Source organism: Heterodontus francisci, chromosome 5 (assembly GCF_036365525.1).
Source record: "Heterodontus francisci isolate sHetFra1 chromosome 5, sHetFra1.hap1, whole genome shotgun sequence".
Classification (NCBI taxonomy): domain Eukaryota; kingdom Metazoa; phylum Chordata; class Chondrichthyes; order Heterodontiformes; family Heterodontidae; genus Heterodontus; species Heterodontus francisci.
In genome coordinates, this window is record NC_090375.1 from 93038152 (window position 1) to 93056312 (window position 18161).

General features: G+C 43.6%; 1 protein-coding gene across 7 annotated transcripts in view; it reads right to left on the reverse strand.

Moving 5' to 3' along the window:
• Nucleotides 1–724: 724 nt before the first annotated feature.
• Nucleotides 725–18161, reverse strand: part of LOC137369960 (nucleolar protein 4-like) — a 504149-nt gene continuing 486712 nt past the window's right edge. For 4 of the 7 annotated variants that reach the window (XM_068031783.1, XM_068031780.1, XM_068031782.1 and 1 more), the window contains 3 exons: nucleotides 3923–4009; nucleotides 3135–3327; nucleotides 725–2438 (listed from right to left, as the gene is read on the reverse strand). In XM_068031783.1, coding sequence (XP_067887884.1) covers nucleotides 2236–2438; nucleotides 3135–3327; nucleotides 3923–4009 — 483 coding nt within the window. In that variant the 3' untranslated portion in view covers nucleotides 725–2235. The remainder of the gene's footprint in view (nucleotides 2439–3134; nucleotides 3328–3922; nucleotides 4010–18161) is intronic. The other 3 variants (XM_068031785.1, XM_068031786.1, XM_068031784.1) reach the window with 1 other exon arrangement.

The following is an 18161-nucleotide window of genomic DNA, read 5'->3' on the forward strand; positions in this document are numbered from 1 at the left end:
ATGTCAACAAGCATGAACTTCCGAAAGGGACTACTAAGTTTGCACTGCAAGAGTGTGAACTCTTTAAAAAACACAGTAAGCAACTAATGTCATTAAAGACTCTATAATAACCTACAATAATATTACCCGGGTAAAGAAAGAAAGACTTGCATTTATATAGCGCTTTTCATGACCACTGGACGTCTCAAAGTGCTTTACAGTCAGTGAAATACTTTTGAAGTATAGTCACTGTTGTAATGTAGGAAACAAGGCAGCCAATTTGCACACAGCAAACTCCACAAACAGCAATATGATACTGACCCAGATAATCTGCTTTTGTGATGTTGATTGAGGGATAAATATTAGCCAGGACACCAGAGATAATTCACTGCTCTTCCTTCAAAATAGCGCCATGGCATCTTTCACATCTACCCAAGCAGGCAAATGGGGCCTCGGTTTAATGTCTCAACTGAAAGACGGCACCTCTGACAGTGCAGCACTCCCTCAGTACTGCACTGGATTGTCAGCCTTGATTTTTGCGCTCAAGCCCTAGAATGCATAAATATGTAGTTAATATCCATTAGAATTAGTTGTTAACCAGGAAAGAAAGGCACTTGTATTCCACTACAAATATATTTTGGCATTATCTGTCAAGATGTTTCAAAACTAATTTTGTTCAATATTTATTGGTTCCAGCTTTCTAATAAGAGGTATATGCTGCAGTAGAAGGAAAAATCCACAAATATTTGGATTATAGCAGTGACTGTTTTCTCACATTTATATTCACCTACAATACCAACCATTTTGACTTTGTTAAACAGTATATCAATCAAATAAACATTACAAAAAGCTTAGATGTCAGTGCTGTCCAATTACTTTAGAACAAAGTGCACATAACGCAGTTCACAATCACAGTCAGGAGTTGTTAACAAATTGAAAAACACTAATTCACATGTACTCAAAATGTTACCAATTCATTAAACACAATTATCAAAATGTAGATGAGAATCAATATGAATGAGACAGTTTTTAAGAAATTCACAAGTGTAGAAACTATACAGGGAAAACCACTATACCTCTTCACTAAGTGCACAGCAAAAGTACAAAATTTAAATTATTATTCTAACATGAAAAGCAAAAGCAATTTCCCCAAGAATTACAGATAAAATGGTCTTAAACAATGGAAATTAACATCAATTTGTGTATAATTAATAATTTATAAAATAATTGACAGAATATAAGTACACCCACGGTAATTGTGAGAGAACTGCATCCGGTCAGTACAGGCTTTACGGAACAACAAAATATTGCAGCAAACTGCACATTTTGCACATCACATCAAAAAAATGTCTCCTGGCCTTCTTTCATATAATTCTGTAAAATGGAACTGTACAAAGATTTCACATTGTTACTTGCAAAATATACAACCTACAGCAAAATACATCCCACAGTAAAAGGTGTCCTAAGACATCCTCTCAATAGAATTCTCTAAAATGAAACTGTACAAAGATCTCAGATTGTTACTTGCAAAATATACAACCTACAGTGAAATACATCCTACAAGGTTTTTTGTTTTATTTTTCCAACAAACATCAGATTTAAATCAATCCAATAAACAACTTGTCTATTTTGTTTTCAGATCCATTTTATCCAGGCACCATATTAGTCATCAGGATTTAATTTACCTGAACACAGGGGTAGACATATGTGTGAGTGAGTTGGGGATAGATAACAGTAGGAGCGTAAACACAATATGCTAAATGATATTGACTTAGTTACTCCTCATTAACTTGTTACCACCACCCCAAAACCAGCACCAAATTCCCAGATTCTGCTCAGCATCCATTACAACATGATTCTTTTCCAGAGGTATGAAGCCTCCTTAAAATCTTTTCATCTCTGCAGTTGTCCAAAGTAAACCATTAGTAGCACCTTAAACTCATATTGCACTTGAAACGTAAGACGATATTGATGCTTTTTTTACTTGGCGGTCAGTCATTGAAGATGGTTAAACATTTGTGGTCATGTTCTGTTTGTTACTTCAGTTAGAAAATATGAAGTAGAACAGATTGAAGCTTTATTCTTCAAATGCAATGGTTCCTCATAAAAGACCAGAGGTGGTCCAATATGTTTTTTCACATTTGGGGTATAATGGGAGACAATGACAGCCTTCATTCCACTGTACTGTGTAGTAAGAGAAAGGTAGCTACCCCAGAAATCTAAACATCGACAGGGAAGAGGGTGGCTCGGTGGGAATTAATTCTGCTGTAAAATGAGGTTTTCTAGCTCATCTGCAGAACGAAGTAAAAAGGCTGCTGACTCTCGATATCCTGCAACAAGCTGCCGTACTGCATTTATTTCAGTGGGACTCAGCTGAGCTGGTGAGGTTTTGGAATTGTTAATGTTGGAGGATCCAGAATGTGATGCAAGTGACTTCTTCACGCTGAGATCTGCTGGGCCTTTGAATAGAAATGAAACATTACTTTATATATGGATGTACTTCTAAATACATATGTCTCCTTAATCTCAAGTCACTTTGATTATTTCTGCTTTAGCAATTCAATAAGCAAAAAGCAGTTTTATATATTTAACATTCCAACTACCCTTTTAGCAAGTTTTGTTGCATAATACGCCATAACAGATAACATACTGTAAATCTTTAAATACCACAAGAATAAAATATATATATGTCAGATTTATCAGGGAAGTTCTTTATTCATTTAGAAGAATGCTAGCTCCAGGTGCTTTTGTACAAACCTGACAAAAACCATGATGATTTCTCAGTGTTCAGGTACTGGGATTGTTGATAATAATTAAGGTTCATAACATGAACAGCTGCTAAGTGTGTCTAAGGGATAAATTTTGATAAAGTTGTTGCTTCAAAACCTATGACTTTAAGTTGGCACCTGGCATCCTGGTCTGAACTGCTGAAACAGGATTAACATAAATTCCTTTGCTCATTCACTGATTTTAAAGCCTCCTCTTTCAGTTTAGGTCCTCAGCCTTCTGCATAATTGCACTTTCAATATATATAATTCAGTAACATACAATTATCAAGAAAATAGCTAATGCATGGGTATTCAAGGATTTTTTATATTGAAATAATTTGAGATTGATCATTTGATGATCATTAACAGACATCCAATAACACTTACCACTGTTAGTACCATCACTTGGTAAGGAAGATGGATTTTGCTTTCCAGCACCCAGCCCTCCGTAACCATGGTAATTATAGCTCGAATTTCCATTGATGTACATCAGTTCCTGTGAATAAGAAACTGCTGGGGCTGTGTAAGTGACCTGGGCAGATTCTCTCGTCCACTGCTTACCAATTGCAACAGGCTCATCCTGCAAAAGTGAAAAGTAATTTTTTTTCATGAGATGCAGCATTTATTTCTGGAAAAAAATTGAAAACTTTTGCTCAAAATTAAATTTGTCCTATTGACAATAAAAGCTTTGAAGGTACATCCTGTTAGGAAAGCGAAAAAAATGATACTTTCCCTATATAGCTGAAAAATGGCCCAAATTTTCATCTCAGTGGCAAAGGAATGGAATTCACTATTCACCTTGCCACAGATGTTGCGCAAGCTTGTCAGCTGAGATATCCACTAATCTGGCATCTGTTTCAGTGTGGCACCCTCTTCAGGGGATCTATGACATCCGTGAACAGGTCAAGTAACAGCGAGGCTCTTCAACCAATCAGATTGCAGTATCTTCACTGAGACACATAGGGCTGAATTTTACCAGCCCCTTGACGTCAGGAGTCGTGGCGGGGAGGCACGTAAAATACTTGCGGGAGCGGCTCGCCATGACCCCAGATGCCGAGAAGGCCCCGCCGCATTTTACTGGCAGTGGCGGGGCTTCGGTGTGGACCCCCGCCACTTGGCGGCGGGGCCTTCATTTAAATAGTAAAATCAATGCAAATTAATTTACATAAACTTACCTTGTCCTGGCAGCCATCTGTCGTAGATATTACGGCTGCCGGCCGCAACTCGCGCGCCTTCGGAGGACACAGTTCCGAGGTGAGACACTGGTGGGGAGGGGGTAAGAGTGAAATTATCAGAGTTGATGGAGAGCAGGGAAAACCTTTTTTTATTGGTTGTGGGGATGTTGGGAAGGGGTTGAGGGTCAATGGTTCTGAAGGTGGGGGGGCTCGATGTCAGCATTTTCCAAAGTAGTCTTTGGGGGTCAAATGTAAATTTATGAAACTTGAACTCAGTGGGGCAGGGGGAGAAAGGGTAATCAAAGATAATTTACAATTTTATTCCCTTTCTACTGAAACGCACCTTGAGAGATGCAAATGAAGGTGAAGGGCCTGAAGCCCTTTAAAAATGGCGTCGGCGCCTGTGCAGTGGGGCCAAACAGCATGGCCGGGGACGGAGCGGCCGCCCCCTCTATGTCACCAGGGGCCATCACTCAGTCCTCTCCATTTAAATGAGCCCCGCGCGGTATTTCGCGGGGGCTCAGCAGCAGCGCTTCCGTGTCTGAAGGCCGCCGAGTTCAAAGCACGCCGCTGGATGTGTGGCGCGCTAATAAAATTCAGCCCATAGAGTCCAAACCAAGAAGCATAAAGCAGGAAATATAAATTACATTTAAATGATGTAGAGAAAGCAAAATAAAGATTGGGAAATACAGATTGGCTTAAGGGAGAGAGATAAAAGAGATAAACATAAAAAGCAAAAAAAAGATTTTTTAAAAACTATGCAACATTAATTAATAGTCAGGGGTAGATACTGTTTCGTTCAGCCACGATCGGGCATTGCAAAGGTTGTGCTGCCTGTCCAATCCCAGGGATAAAGATATTTCCTCGCAGTTGGAGACAAACTTGGAGTGGGAGGGGTAGGATCCAGTTGTCGTGGTCCACATAGGACATAGGTAGAACTAGGAATGATGTTCAGCTGAGAGTGTTTGAGGAGTTAGGGTCCAAATTAAAACACAGAACCTCAAAGGTAATAATCTCTGGATTGTTACCTGAGCCATGTGCTAATTGGCATAGGGTCAAGCAGATTACACAATTAAATGCATGGCTTAAGAGTGGTGTGGGAAAACAGGGTTTTGATTCATGGGGCAATGGCACTTGTACTGCGGAAAGAGTGAGCTATTCCCTTGGGATGGCCTCCACTTAAACCGGGCTGGGATAAGTGCCTTGGTGAATCATATAACTATGGCTGTGGATAGGGCTTTAAACTAAAATTGCGGGGAGGGATCAGGTGAAAGAAGATTTAAGAATCTAAAGAGGAAAATCAAGACAATAGAGCAGTGTGGCAATTTGGGTAAAGACAAGCAGAGAGGAACAGGAAGGACACAGAGTCTAAACGTAATAGTGAATGAATCAGGTCCATGCAAAGAATAGTAGTAAAAAAAATAAATTAAAGGCTCTTTATCTGAATGCATGAAGTATTCATAATAAGGTAGATGAACTAGCAGCAAAAATAAAGGTAAATGGTTCAGATCTAATCGCCATTTCAGAGACAAGGTTACAAGGTGACTATGGTTGGGAAATAAATATTCCAGGGTACACAGCATTTTGAAAATACAGACAGAATGGAAAATCTGGAGGAGTAGCCCTGATAATAAAGGGTGACCTAAGGACAGCAGTAGGAAAGGATCTCAGCTCAGAAAATCGTAAAGTAGAATCAGTATAGCTGGAGATTAGGAATAACAAGGGTCAGAAAACCCTGGTGAGAGCAGTTTATAGGCCCCCCAACAGTAGTCATACTATTGAACAGAGCACTGAGCAAGAAATAATTGAAGCTTGTAACAATAACAACATCATACTCGTGGGGAACTTCACTCTTCATATAGACTGGACAAATCAAATTGGCAAAGGTAGTCTGGATGATAGATAAAAGGCAACTAGCAGATGTAGTATACTTGGATTTCCAAAAGGCTCTCAACAGTACGGCCTTTGGCTGCATCTGCACCAGGCAGACCTGAAGGGCCTCTAGGCCTGCCTGGAGCACTAGCACTCTGGCCTGCTGCTGGGTGCACGTCTCCAGGCTGTTGAACTGCCCCCTGTCAAGTCAGGAAACTGGAGGCTCACTAGAAAACCCCAGTTGACCTCCTGTCAGTGTCCTTAATAAGGCTCTTAATGAGCATAATTGGCTGCTCGTCTCATGGGAGTGGGCAGCCTTGCTAAGCCCTGAATCCACCTTCCCCAAAATGGCCGGCGTCAGGAACAATGTTGTGAAACCACGTTTTCGGGCCCCGTCTTCCTCCATTCCCGATCTTGGCAGGGCCCGGAAATCATGCCCATAAACAGGTTAAATGAGTGGCCAACAAGGTGGCTATTGGAGGATAATGAAGGGAAGTGTGAGGTTATTCACTTTGGTAGAAAGAATAGAAAAGCAGAATATATTTTAAAAGGCATGACATTTTTAAATGTTGATGTTCAGAGAGACTCATTCAAGGAACACAGAAAGTTAGCATGCAGGTACAGCAAGCAATTAGGAAGGCAAATGGCATGTTGGCCTTTATTGCAAGGGGATTGGAGTACAAGAATAAGAAGTCTTGCTCCAATTGTATAGGGCTTTGGTGAGACTACATCTGGAATACTGTGCGCAGTTTTGGACTCCATATCTAAGGAAGGATTTTTTAAAAACTCTTTTCATAGGATGTGGTTAGGCCAGCCTTTATTGCTCATCCCTAATTGTTGGTGAGCCCCTTCTGGAACTGCTGTAATCCATCTGGTGTAAGTACACCCACAGTGCTATTAGGAAGGGAGTTCCAGGATTTTGACCCAGTGACACTGAAGGAACGGCGAGACAGTTCCAAGTCAGGATGATGTGTGGCTTGGAGGGGAACTTGCATGTGGTGTTGTTCCCATGCATCTGCTACCCTTGTCCTTCTAGGTGGTAGCGGTTGTGGGTTTGGAAGGTGATGTCAAAGGAGCCTTGGTGGGTTGCTGCAATGCATCTTGTAAATGGTAAAAACTGATGCCACTGTGCATCAATGGTGGAGGGAGTGAATGTTGAAGGTGATGGATGGGGTGCCAATCAAGCGGGCTGCTTTGTCCTGGATGTTGTCGTGCTTCTTGAGTATTGTTGGAGCTTCTTGAGTGTTGTTGGAGCTGTAGTCATCCAGGCAGGTGCAGCATATTCCATCATACTCCTGTTGTGTGCCTTGTGATGGTGGACAGGCTTTGGGGAGTGAGGAAGTGAGTTACAATCCGCAGTTATTTCAACCTCTGACCTGCTTTTGTGTTCACAATACTTGTATGGCTGGTCTAGTTCAGTTTCTGATCAATGGTAACCCTCAGGATGTTGATAGTGGGGATTCAGCGATGGTAATGCCATTGAATATCAAGGGGAGAGGGTTAGATTATCTCGTGTTGGAGATGGTCATTGCCTGGCACTTGTGTGGCACGAATGCAACTTGCCGCTTATAAGCCTAAGCCTGAATGTTGATCAGGTCTTGCTGCATATGGACACGGACTGCTTCAGTATCTGAGGAGTTGCGAATGGTGCTGAACATTGTGCAATCACAGGAGAGTTTTCCCCCTGAATCCCATTGACTCCAGTTTTGCTAGGGCTCCTTGATGCCATATTTGGCAAATGCTGCTTTGATGTCAAGTGCAGTCACTCTCACCTCACCTCTGGAGATCAGCTCTTTTGTCCCTGTTTGGACCAAGGCTGTAGTGAGGTCAGGAGCTGAGTGGCCCTGGCGGAACCCAATCTGAGCATCAGTGAGCAGGTTATTGCTGAGCAAGTGCCGCTTGATAGTACTGTTGACAACCCCGTCCATCACTTTACTGTTGATCGAGAGTAGACTGATAGGGCGGTAATTGGTCGGGTTGGATTTGTCCTGCTATTTGTGTACAGGACATACTTGTGCAATTGTCCTGGAACAGCTTGGCTAGGGGCGCGACAAGGTCTGGAGCACAGGTGTTCAGTACTATTGCCTGAATGTTGTCAGCACCCATAGCCTTTGCAGTATCCAGTGCCTTCAGCCGTTTCTTGATATCACATGCAGTGAATCAGATTGGCTGAAGACTGGCATCTGTGCTGCTGGGGACCTCAGGAGGAGGCCGAGATGGATCATCCACTCGGCACTGCTGGCTGAAGTGGATGCAAATGCTTAAGTCTTGTCTTTTCCACTGATGTGTTGGGCCCTCCCATTGTTGAGAATGGGAATATTTGTGGAGCCTCCTGCTCCAGTTAGTTGTTTAATTGTCCACCACCATTCACAACTGGATGTGGCAGGACTGCAGAGTTTAGATCTGATCCGTTGTTTGTGGGATCACTTAGCCATGTCTATCGCATGCTGCTTCCGTTGTTTGGCATGCAACTGGTCCTGTGTTGTAGCTTCACCAGGCTGACACCTCATTTTTAGGTATGCTTAGTGCTGATCCTGGCGTGCCCTCCTGCACTCTTCATTGAATCGGGGTGGGTCCCCCGGCTCGATGGTGATGCTAGAGTGGGGAATATGCTGGGCCATGAGGTTACAATTGAATACAATTGAATGGTTGAATACAATTCTGCTGCTGCTGATGGCCCATAGCACCTCATAGATGCCGAGTTTTGAGTTGCTAGATCTGTTCGAAATCTATCCCATTTAGCACTGTAGTACTGCCACACAACACGATGGTGGGTATCCTCAAGGTGAAGACGGGACTTTGTCGATGCAAGACTGTGTGGTGGTCACTCCTACCAATACTGTCATGGGCAGATGCATCTGCAACAGTTAGATTGGTGAGGATGTGGTCATGTAGGTTTTTCCCTCTGTTGGTTCCCTCACCACCTGCCACAGACCCACTCTAGCAGCTATGTCCTTTCGGACTCGGCCAGTAGTGGTACAACCAAGCCACTCTTGGTGATGGACACTGAGGTCCCCCACCCAGAGTACATTCTGTGTCCTTGCATCCAATTGGTGTTCAACATGGAGAAGCACTGATTCATCAGCCCAGGGCTGGGGGTGGGGGGGGGGGGGGTGCGGTTGGTGGTGCGCGAGGTGCAGTAGGTGGTAATCAGCAGGAGGTTTCCCTGCCCATTCCAGAGACATCATGGGGTCCGGAGTCAATGTTGAAGACTCCCAGGGCAACTCCCTCATGACTGTATACCACTGTGCCACCACCCACTGGCAGGACATACCCAGAGATGGTGATGGTGGTGTCTGGAACATTGTCTGCAAGGTATGATTCCATGAGTATGAGTATATCAGGCTTCTGCTTGACTAGTCAGTGGGACAGCTCTCCCAGTTTTGGCACAAGCCCCCAGATGTTAGTAAGGAAGGCTTTGCAGGGTCGATTGGGCTGGGTTTTCCATTGTCGTTTCCAGTGTTTAGGTCGATGCTGGGTGGTCCGTCCGGTTTCATTCCTTTTCTTAGATTTTATAGCGGTTTGATACAACTGAATGGCTTGCTAGAGCAGTTAAGAGTCAACCACATTGCTATGGGTTTGGAGTCACATGTAGGCAAAAGTCAACCACATTGGATTTTCAGATGGCATTTGACAAGGTGCCACATAAAAGGTTATTGCGCAAAGTAGGAGCTCATGGTGTAAGGGGTAACATATTAGCATTGATAGAAGATTGGCTGGCTGGCAGAAAACAGAGAATATGCATAAATGGGTCCTTTTCTGATTGGCAGGATGTGATGAGTGGAGTCCCACAGGGGTCTGTGCTGGGACGTCAACATTTTACAATTTATGTCAATGACTTAGATGAGGGGAGCAATGGCATCATAGCTAAATTTGCCGCTGACTTAAAGATAGGTAGGAACGTATGTTGTGAAGAGGACATAAGGAAGTTGCAGACCGATATAGGTAGGTTGAATGAGTGGGCAAAAATCTAGCAGATGGAGTATAATGTGGGAAAATGTAAAGTTGTTCACTTTAGCAACACGAATAAAAAAGCAGAGTATTACTTAAATGGAGAAGGACTGCAGAATTCTGAGGTGCAGAGGGATCTAGGTGTTCTAGTGCAGGAGTCACAAAAAGTTAGTATGCAGGTACAGCAGATAATAAAGAAGGCTAAAGAGCTGATCACCAGAGGTGAGGTGAGGTGAGAGTAACTGCACTTGACATCAAGGTAGCATTTGACCGAGTACGGCATCAAGGAGCCCGAGCAAAACTGGACTAAATGGGAATCAGGGGGAAAACTCTCCGCTGTTTGGAGTCATATCTAGTACAAAGGAAGATGGTTGTGGTTGTTGGACGTCAATCATCTCAGTCCCAGGACATCACTGCAAGAGTTCCTCAGGGTAGTGTCCTAGGCCCAACCATCTTTAGCCGCTTGATCAATGACATACCCTCCATCATAAGGTCAGAAGTGGTGATGTTCGCTAATGATTGCAAAATGTTCAGCACCATTCGCAACTCTTCAGATAATGAAGCAGTCCGTGTCCATATGCAGCAAGACCTGGACAACATCCAGGCTTGGACTGAAAAGTGGCAAGTAACATTCGCGCCACACAAATGCCAGGCAATGACCATCTCAAACAAGAGACTATCTAACCATCTCCCCTTGATTTTCAATGGCATTATCATCGCTGAATCCCCCACTATCAACATCCTTGGGGTCACCATTGACCAAAAACTGAGCTGGACGAGCCACATAAATACTGTGGCTAAAACAGCAGCTCATAGGCTGGGAATTCTGCGGTGAGTAACTCAACTCCTGTCTCCCCAATGCCTGTCCACCATCTACAAAGCACAAGTCAGGAGTGTGATGGAATACTCTCCACTTGCCTGGATGGGTGCAGCTCCAACAACTCAAAGCAGCCCGCTTGATTGGCACTCCATCTACCACCTTGACCTTCACTCCCTTGACCACCAACGCACAGTGACAGCAGTGTGTACCATCTACAAGATTCACTGCTGCAACTCACCAAGAGTGCTTCGACAGCACCTTCCAAGCCCGCAACCTCCAGCACCTAGAAGGACAAGGGCAGCAGATGCATGGGACCACCAACACCTGCAAGTTCCCCTATAAGCCACATACTATCCTGACATGAAACTATATCACCATTCCTTCACTGTCACTGGGTCAAAATCCTGGAACTCCCTTCCCAACAGCACTGTGGGTGTACCTACACCCCAAGGACTGCAGCGGTTCAAAAAGGCAGCTCACCACCACCTTCTCAAGGGCAATTAGGGATGGGCAATAAATGCTGGCCTAGCGAGCGAAGCCCAGATCCCCTGAATGGATTAAAAAAAGCCCTCCTGCACTCTTCTTTGAACCAGGGATGATCCTTCGGCTTGATGGTAATAGTAGTGTGGGGGATATGCCGGGCCATGAGTTACAAATTGTGGTTGAGTACAATTCTGCTGCTGCTGATGATGCAAAGCACCTCGTGAATGCCCAGTTTTGAGTTGCTAGATCTGTTCAAAGTCTATCCCATTTAGCATAGTGCTAGTGCCACACAACACAATGAAGGGTATCCCCCAAAGTACATACTGTGCCATTGCCACCCTCAGTTCTTCTTCCAAGTGGTGTTCATCGTGGAGGAGTACTGATTCATCAACTGAGGGAGGGCAGTAGGTGGTAATCTGCAGGAGGTTTCCGTGCCCATGTTTGACCTGATGCCCTGTGACTTCATGGAGTCCGCAGTCAATGTTGAGCACTCCCACGGCAACTCCCACCCGTTTGTATACCACTGTGCCGCCACTTCTGGTGGGACGATACAGAGTAAAGTTCCCTCTACACTGTCCCCAGCAAACACTCCCAGGGAAGGAACAGCATGGGATTAGATACAGAGTAAAGCTCCCCCTATGCTGTCCCAATCACAAAAAAATGAAAAAGGGAAGAAACAAAAACAGGGTTAGATACAGAGTAAAGCTCCCTCTGCAAAAAAAAAACTCTGGTCGGACAGGATATACCCAGGGATGGTGACATAGAAACATTGAAAACAGGAGCATGAGTAGGCCATTCGGCCCTGCGAGCCTGCTCCGCCATTCAGCATGATCATGGCTGATCATCCAACTCAGTAACCTGTTCCCGCTTTCACCCCATATCCTGCTGCTGTCTGGGACATTGCAAGGTATGATTCCGTTTGTATGACAATGTCAGGCTGTTGCTTGACTAGTCTGTGGGACAGCTCTCTCAATTTTGGCACACGCCCCCATATGTTAGGAGGACTTTGCAGGGTCAACAGGGCTGGGTGTGCTGTTGTCGTTTCTGGTGCCTAGGTCCAGGCCAGGTGGTCTGTCCGGTTTCATTCCTTTTCAACTTTTCTCTAACAGTTTGGTACAACTGAGTGGCTTGCTAGGCCATTTCCAAGGACATTTAAGAGACAACCAAATTGATGTGCGTCTGGAATCACATGTAGGCCAGACCAAGTAAGGACGGCAGATTTCCTTCCCTAAGGGACATTAGTGAACCAGGTAGGTTTTTATGACAATCGACAATGGTTGCCTGGTCACCATTACTGAGACTAACGTTCAGATTCCAGATTTATTAATTGAAGTTAAATTCTACCAGCTGCTGTGGTGGGATTTGAACTCACGTCCCCAGAGCATTAGCCTGGGCCTCTGGATTGCTAGTCCATTACCACTACATAATCGCCTCTCACTACTTGCCTTGGACGAGGTACCGCGAAGGTTCACTTGATTGGTTCCTGGAATGAGAGGACTTATACTCTAGAGTTTAGAAAAATGAGAGATGATCTCATTGAAACATTTTAGATTCTGAAGGGGCTCAACAGGGTAGACACTGAGAGGTTGTTTCCCCCGGCTGGAGAATCTTCAGCACAGGGGCACAACCTCAGGCTAAGGGGTCGATCAATTAGGACTGAGGTGATGAGAAATTCCTTCACTCAGAGGGTTGCGAATTTTTGGAATTGTCTACCTCATTAAGTATACTCAAGACTGAGATCGATAGATTTTTGATCTCTCAAGGAATCAAGGGATATGAGGAGCAGGCAGTAAAGTGGAGTTGAGGTAGAAGATCAGCCATGATTGTATTGAATGGTGGAGCAGGTTCGAGGAGCTGAGTGGTCTACTCCTGTTCCTATTTCTTATGTTCTTCTGAGGGAATGAGACTCCAGAGAGGTTGCTCAACAGTAACTAGCAATTATTATACTGTCAAAGACTCATTTACTGCTAAATGTACCAGCCCTAACTTGTTCAGCATAGAACTAATGGTTAAGTAGCCCAAGTTCAAATCATTACAGTGATTTCAATGCCAAGTCTATCGGCGAGGACTCTAATAGGGCATACAGTGGAGGGGCATTCTATTTCTGACAGCAATCTATGAATTTCCATGTTTAATTGCACATGTATGAGCACCAGAGGTTGCTGTCAGATTTACCATGTAATATCAGCGAATACTGATAGACTGGCTGTTATTATTACAGCACAATCCAGAGCATTATTTACAAAATGGAAAGAAAAAATAAAAACTTTCACATATATAGTGCCTTTCACAACGACCAGACATCTCAAAGTGCTTGACAGCCAATGAAGTACTTTTGAAGTGTAGACACTGTTGTAATGTAGGAAACAAAATGAATATCCAAATAAAGTCAAGTTAACTTTCCTAACTTCACAGAAAGTCATCGGGCATACCATGCATTATGCTGTATGCATGCGGCCAGAAGATTAACTGAAGGCAAGCTTCAAAGGTTTTTACACCAAAATCAAAAATATAACAAGGATTATTACTCTGGAGCATTTCAAAAATACTGTGGATTAAAAAAAAATCTTCATTATTTTACTTTCTCTGACTTTTTAATGACATCATTTTGAAAAAATTGTCAGATGTTAGTTTTGCTGTAGCAGCATGTATTTTGCGTAATTTAAACACACGAGGTTAACATATGTCATGCTAGGTCCCCACCTGCCAAGACTGAGGCACATTAATTTTGTCATGAATATTGATTTTAAACTGTTACTGGAGTGAAGAAAGGACTTGTTAAACGGATCAGCTGTGGCTGCAAATGACATTTGCATATTAACAGACGGTGATTGGACGGATAAAGGACCATTACTTGATACATTCAACCCACAATGGACCTGGAACACCAGGTATTGTGTGTAAGAGGAGCATTCCAGAGACTGCTAAGGTGATACAATCCAAGACGTGGTCAGACCAGTTAGTCGCATGACTAACCTGCTAGGCAACCTGGGTTCTTCTGAATTGTATAAACAGTTTGCTCCTGAACTGAGATCTCTACAGTCTGCTCCCATCTCTTTCTCACAAGCCTCTGAATCCACTGAAGACACATGAACCCCAAGAGAGAAAAGTCTCCAACAGCAAACAAAGTTTAAAAATACTGTGCTCCAATGAAAAGCAAGATCTACCTACAATCAAGGACTCTACAGTGAGCTTGAAGAACCTTAACAAAAACTCTTCAGATATTGCCTCAAACATTTCCACTTTATTTTTCTTCTGCTCTTTTCTGTCTCTATTTGCATGTGTGTATCGCGTATTCATGCTAGCTTGGGCACGTTGTGTATCCTTAGGCGTCAACCGATTTAGAGTTTATGTTCAAGTTTAATAAATTTCAACTTTTCTTCTTTAAACCTAAGTAAACCTGTTTGTGCTGGTTTGTTTGCCTTATAATTGGAAAGCGGTGAACAAGGATTCACCAAGGGGGAACTAAAAACACAGTCTGTTTTAAATTAAACCCTGTTACGGTAAGACCAGGTGAAGGCTGAGAGAGACCCCTAGACACCTTTCTCACCTGGTCGTAACACATACTGTTGTCAGATTGTGAGTCAGTGGGCTGGGCGGTGGCCCTGACTACCAGCTGGAAAGCCGGGGCAACCCCGCCGCGGACATTTTCTGAAGCCCTGACGGAATTCAATGTCAATCAGCCAGTTAAGTGCCTGCCGTTGGGGCTTCTGTGCCTTGAAAGGTGAAGAGCCTGCGTCCAAGAGCTGCCAACCAATCGGATGACCGACAGCTCTTCAGTCCCAGGAATGCCATGGGGAGGCCGATCAAGAGGGGCCCTCGCCCCGAGTCCACAGGGAGGCTGCCAGCTTTTATTGGGCAACCTTCCCACATGGCGTATGGCTCCCCGCCGCTGGTAGAATATCAGTGGTAGCGGGATGAGGCCCTTAAATGTCCATTAATTGGCCATTTAAGGGCCTAAATTGCCCTCCAGGCAGGAAGGCCATCCTCAACCTTCCTTGCTCCGACTTCATCGGGGGCAGTTGGGAAGGCGACGGGCACTCCGTCCCGTCTTCCCTCCCGATTATATGGCCCCCCCAACACCTCCCAGCCCTCTCCCAGGGCGGGAGAATTAAATTCTGCCCAGTAAGTCAGATATAGGCTGGGGCTGTGGCATTCATTCTTCTCCACTAGGTTGTTCAAAGTCTCCAGAAATAGATTAAAATTTTCTGAAAATGTTGGGTGACATAATTGAGAAATGTACAGGACACAGTATCTATATTCTTATGAATACTGATCCCATAGGCATAGAGTTTTCTAAGTTAACACAAAGCAGCTTCAATAACTAGTACTTTTAGGAGATAATAAGGACACAACTGACCTATTTCCAGTGATTCACTCTTACTCTTGCTGCACTGAATTTTCACTGCATGACACTGCACACTAATGAAAAAGAAAAATACTATGGATACTGGAAATCTGAAATAAAAACAGATAATGCTGAAAATACTCAGCAGTTCAGGCAGCATCTGTGGAGACAGAAACAAAGTTAAAATTCAAGTTGATTGCCTTTTATTAGAATTGGAAAAAGTTAGAGATGTAGCAGGTTTTAAGCAAATACAGAGAGAGGGAAAGGTAGGAGTGGGAAAAAGGAACAAACGGGAGGTCTGCCTGGCTCCAGGCCTCATCACAGCCTTGGTCGAAACATGGATAAAAGTGCTGAATTCAAGAGCTGAGGTGATAATGACTGCCCTTGACATCAAGGATGTGATGGAGCCCTGGTAAAATTGAAGTCAATGGGAATTAGGGGGAAAACTTACCATTGGTTAGATTCATACCAAGCACGAAGGAAGATGGCTTTGGTTGTTGGAGGTGAATCATTGCAGCCCCAGGACATTGCTGTAGTATTTCCTTAGGGCAGTGTCCTAGGCCCAACCATCTTTAGCTGTTCTATCAATGAACTTCTCTCCATCATAAGGACATAAGGGGGGGATGTTCACTGATGATTGCACTGTGTTAGTTCCATATGAAACTCCTCAGATAATGAACCAGTCCATGCTCATGTGCAGCAAGACCTGAACAACATTCAGCCGTAGGCAGATAAGTGGCAAGCAACATTCAGGCCACACAATTTCTAGGCAATGGCCAACTCCAACAAGAGGAAGTCTAATCACTAACATTACTATCACTGAATCCCACACCATCAGCATCCTGGTGGCCATCATTGAACAGAAACTTAACTGGACCAGCCACATAAATACTATAGCTAGAAGAGCAAGTCAGAAGCTGGGAATTCTATGGTGAGTACTCAACTCCTGATTCCCCAAAGCTTTACTCCACTTGCCTGGCACCTCATTCACTACTTTAAATATTCATTCCCTGTACCACTGTCCGCAGTTAGTTCCAATCTACAAGATGCATTGCTGCAACTTTTCAAGGCTTCTTTGACAGCACCTCCCAAACCTGCCACCTCTACCACTGAGAAGGACAATGGCAGTATGTGCATGGGAACACCATGACCTCCAAGTTCCACTCTAAATCACCATTGTTACGATCCCGTTAGGGATGGTTAACTATTAAAAAGAGAAAGTTGAATTCCCAATTATTACTGAAAAATTATGCCACAACATTTCATGTTTTAACAAAAAACCTTACTGTACAAGAGTTAAACCTAACAAAAAACTACTAACTTAACACTGTAATTTGAAATCACTTATAAATTAACTTAAAATCTTAACAAAACATGAAGACGTATACTTTAAACTCTAAATCTCAATCCAACACCTCTGTTTGACTTTACTCCCACCCCAAGAGTTCCCCTATACTTTACAAGTTCTTAGCCATTTGTTCACTTCTCCTGGAACCAATCCAAAGTGTACCACAACCCCTAGGAATTCACTTTAATTCCTTAATTTCTTCCGAAGTATGAGATCTCCCGGGGATTCTCCCTCTAGCATCTGGCTGGGCGAATTGATTGGTTCTCGTCCAACACTTCCTGAATCTGGACTTCTCAGCTTGAGCTTGGGCCTTACTCAAAACAGAAACGTCCGGTTCCTGATGGCCACTTCGCCTGAGTCCAGCTGTTCCTAAAGCCAACAACTTTGAAAAAGCCAACTGCCTGTCTGTGTCAGCAAGCACAGAGATAAAAACACCTGACCAAAGGCATCTCGATGCATTATCTATCTCCATAGCCATGTGGGATGTCCCAGATAGCAATTTAAACTAATTACCTTCAATTCCAAACATTTCTTTGACTTCTAATACCGACATGAACAATTAATACTGCTAACAATGACAAAGCAATCCCTTCCAGACTAAACTCCAAACTAAACAAGACCACCTGTTGTTTTATGGGTCTCACCTCTCTAACTCTGTCCCTGGAAGCACTCAGGGAGAGCTCTTTAAACTTTAAATCTTGGGTGTTCTGTAACCTTTTGAAATTCTTAGCTACACATTTAATTTCTCAAAACTAAAAATGGCCTCTAAAATATTAATACAAAACATGAACTAGGTGATCATAACTTCATCCTGACTATGAAATATATTGCAGTTCCTTCACTGTCGTTGAGTAAAATCCTAGAATTCCATCTAACAGCAGTGGGGGGAGTACCTTCACCACAGGTCAGCAGTGGATCAAGAAGGTGGCTCACCCCCACCTCCCAAGGGCAATTAGGGATGGGCAACAAATGCTGGCCTTGCCAGTGACACCCAGATCCTGTGAATGAATAAAATAAAGTGAAGAAACAAAAGACGGGTTTAGAGGAGGTGTAAATGGAATAGCAGAATCATTGCCAACAACTGTTGTCTGAAAAACAATGGCAGAGGTTATAATATGAAATTATTGAATGCTATGTTGAGTCCAGAAGGCTGTACAATTCCTAATTGAAAGATGTGGTGTTGTTCCTCAGGCTCACTGTAAGCTTTACTGTAGCAGTGTTGGAGGCCAAGGACAGAGAGGTCCCAGAACCAAAACAGACCACACTCCCATCCCAACAGCCTCCACTTTTTAAAAAATTCTTTCATGGGATGTGGGCGTCACTGGCAAGGCCAGCATTTGTTGCCTATCCCTAAACGCCCTTGACAACTAAGTGGCTTGCTAGGCCATTTCAAAGGGCAGTTAAGAGTCAACCACAT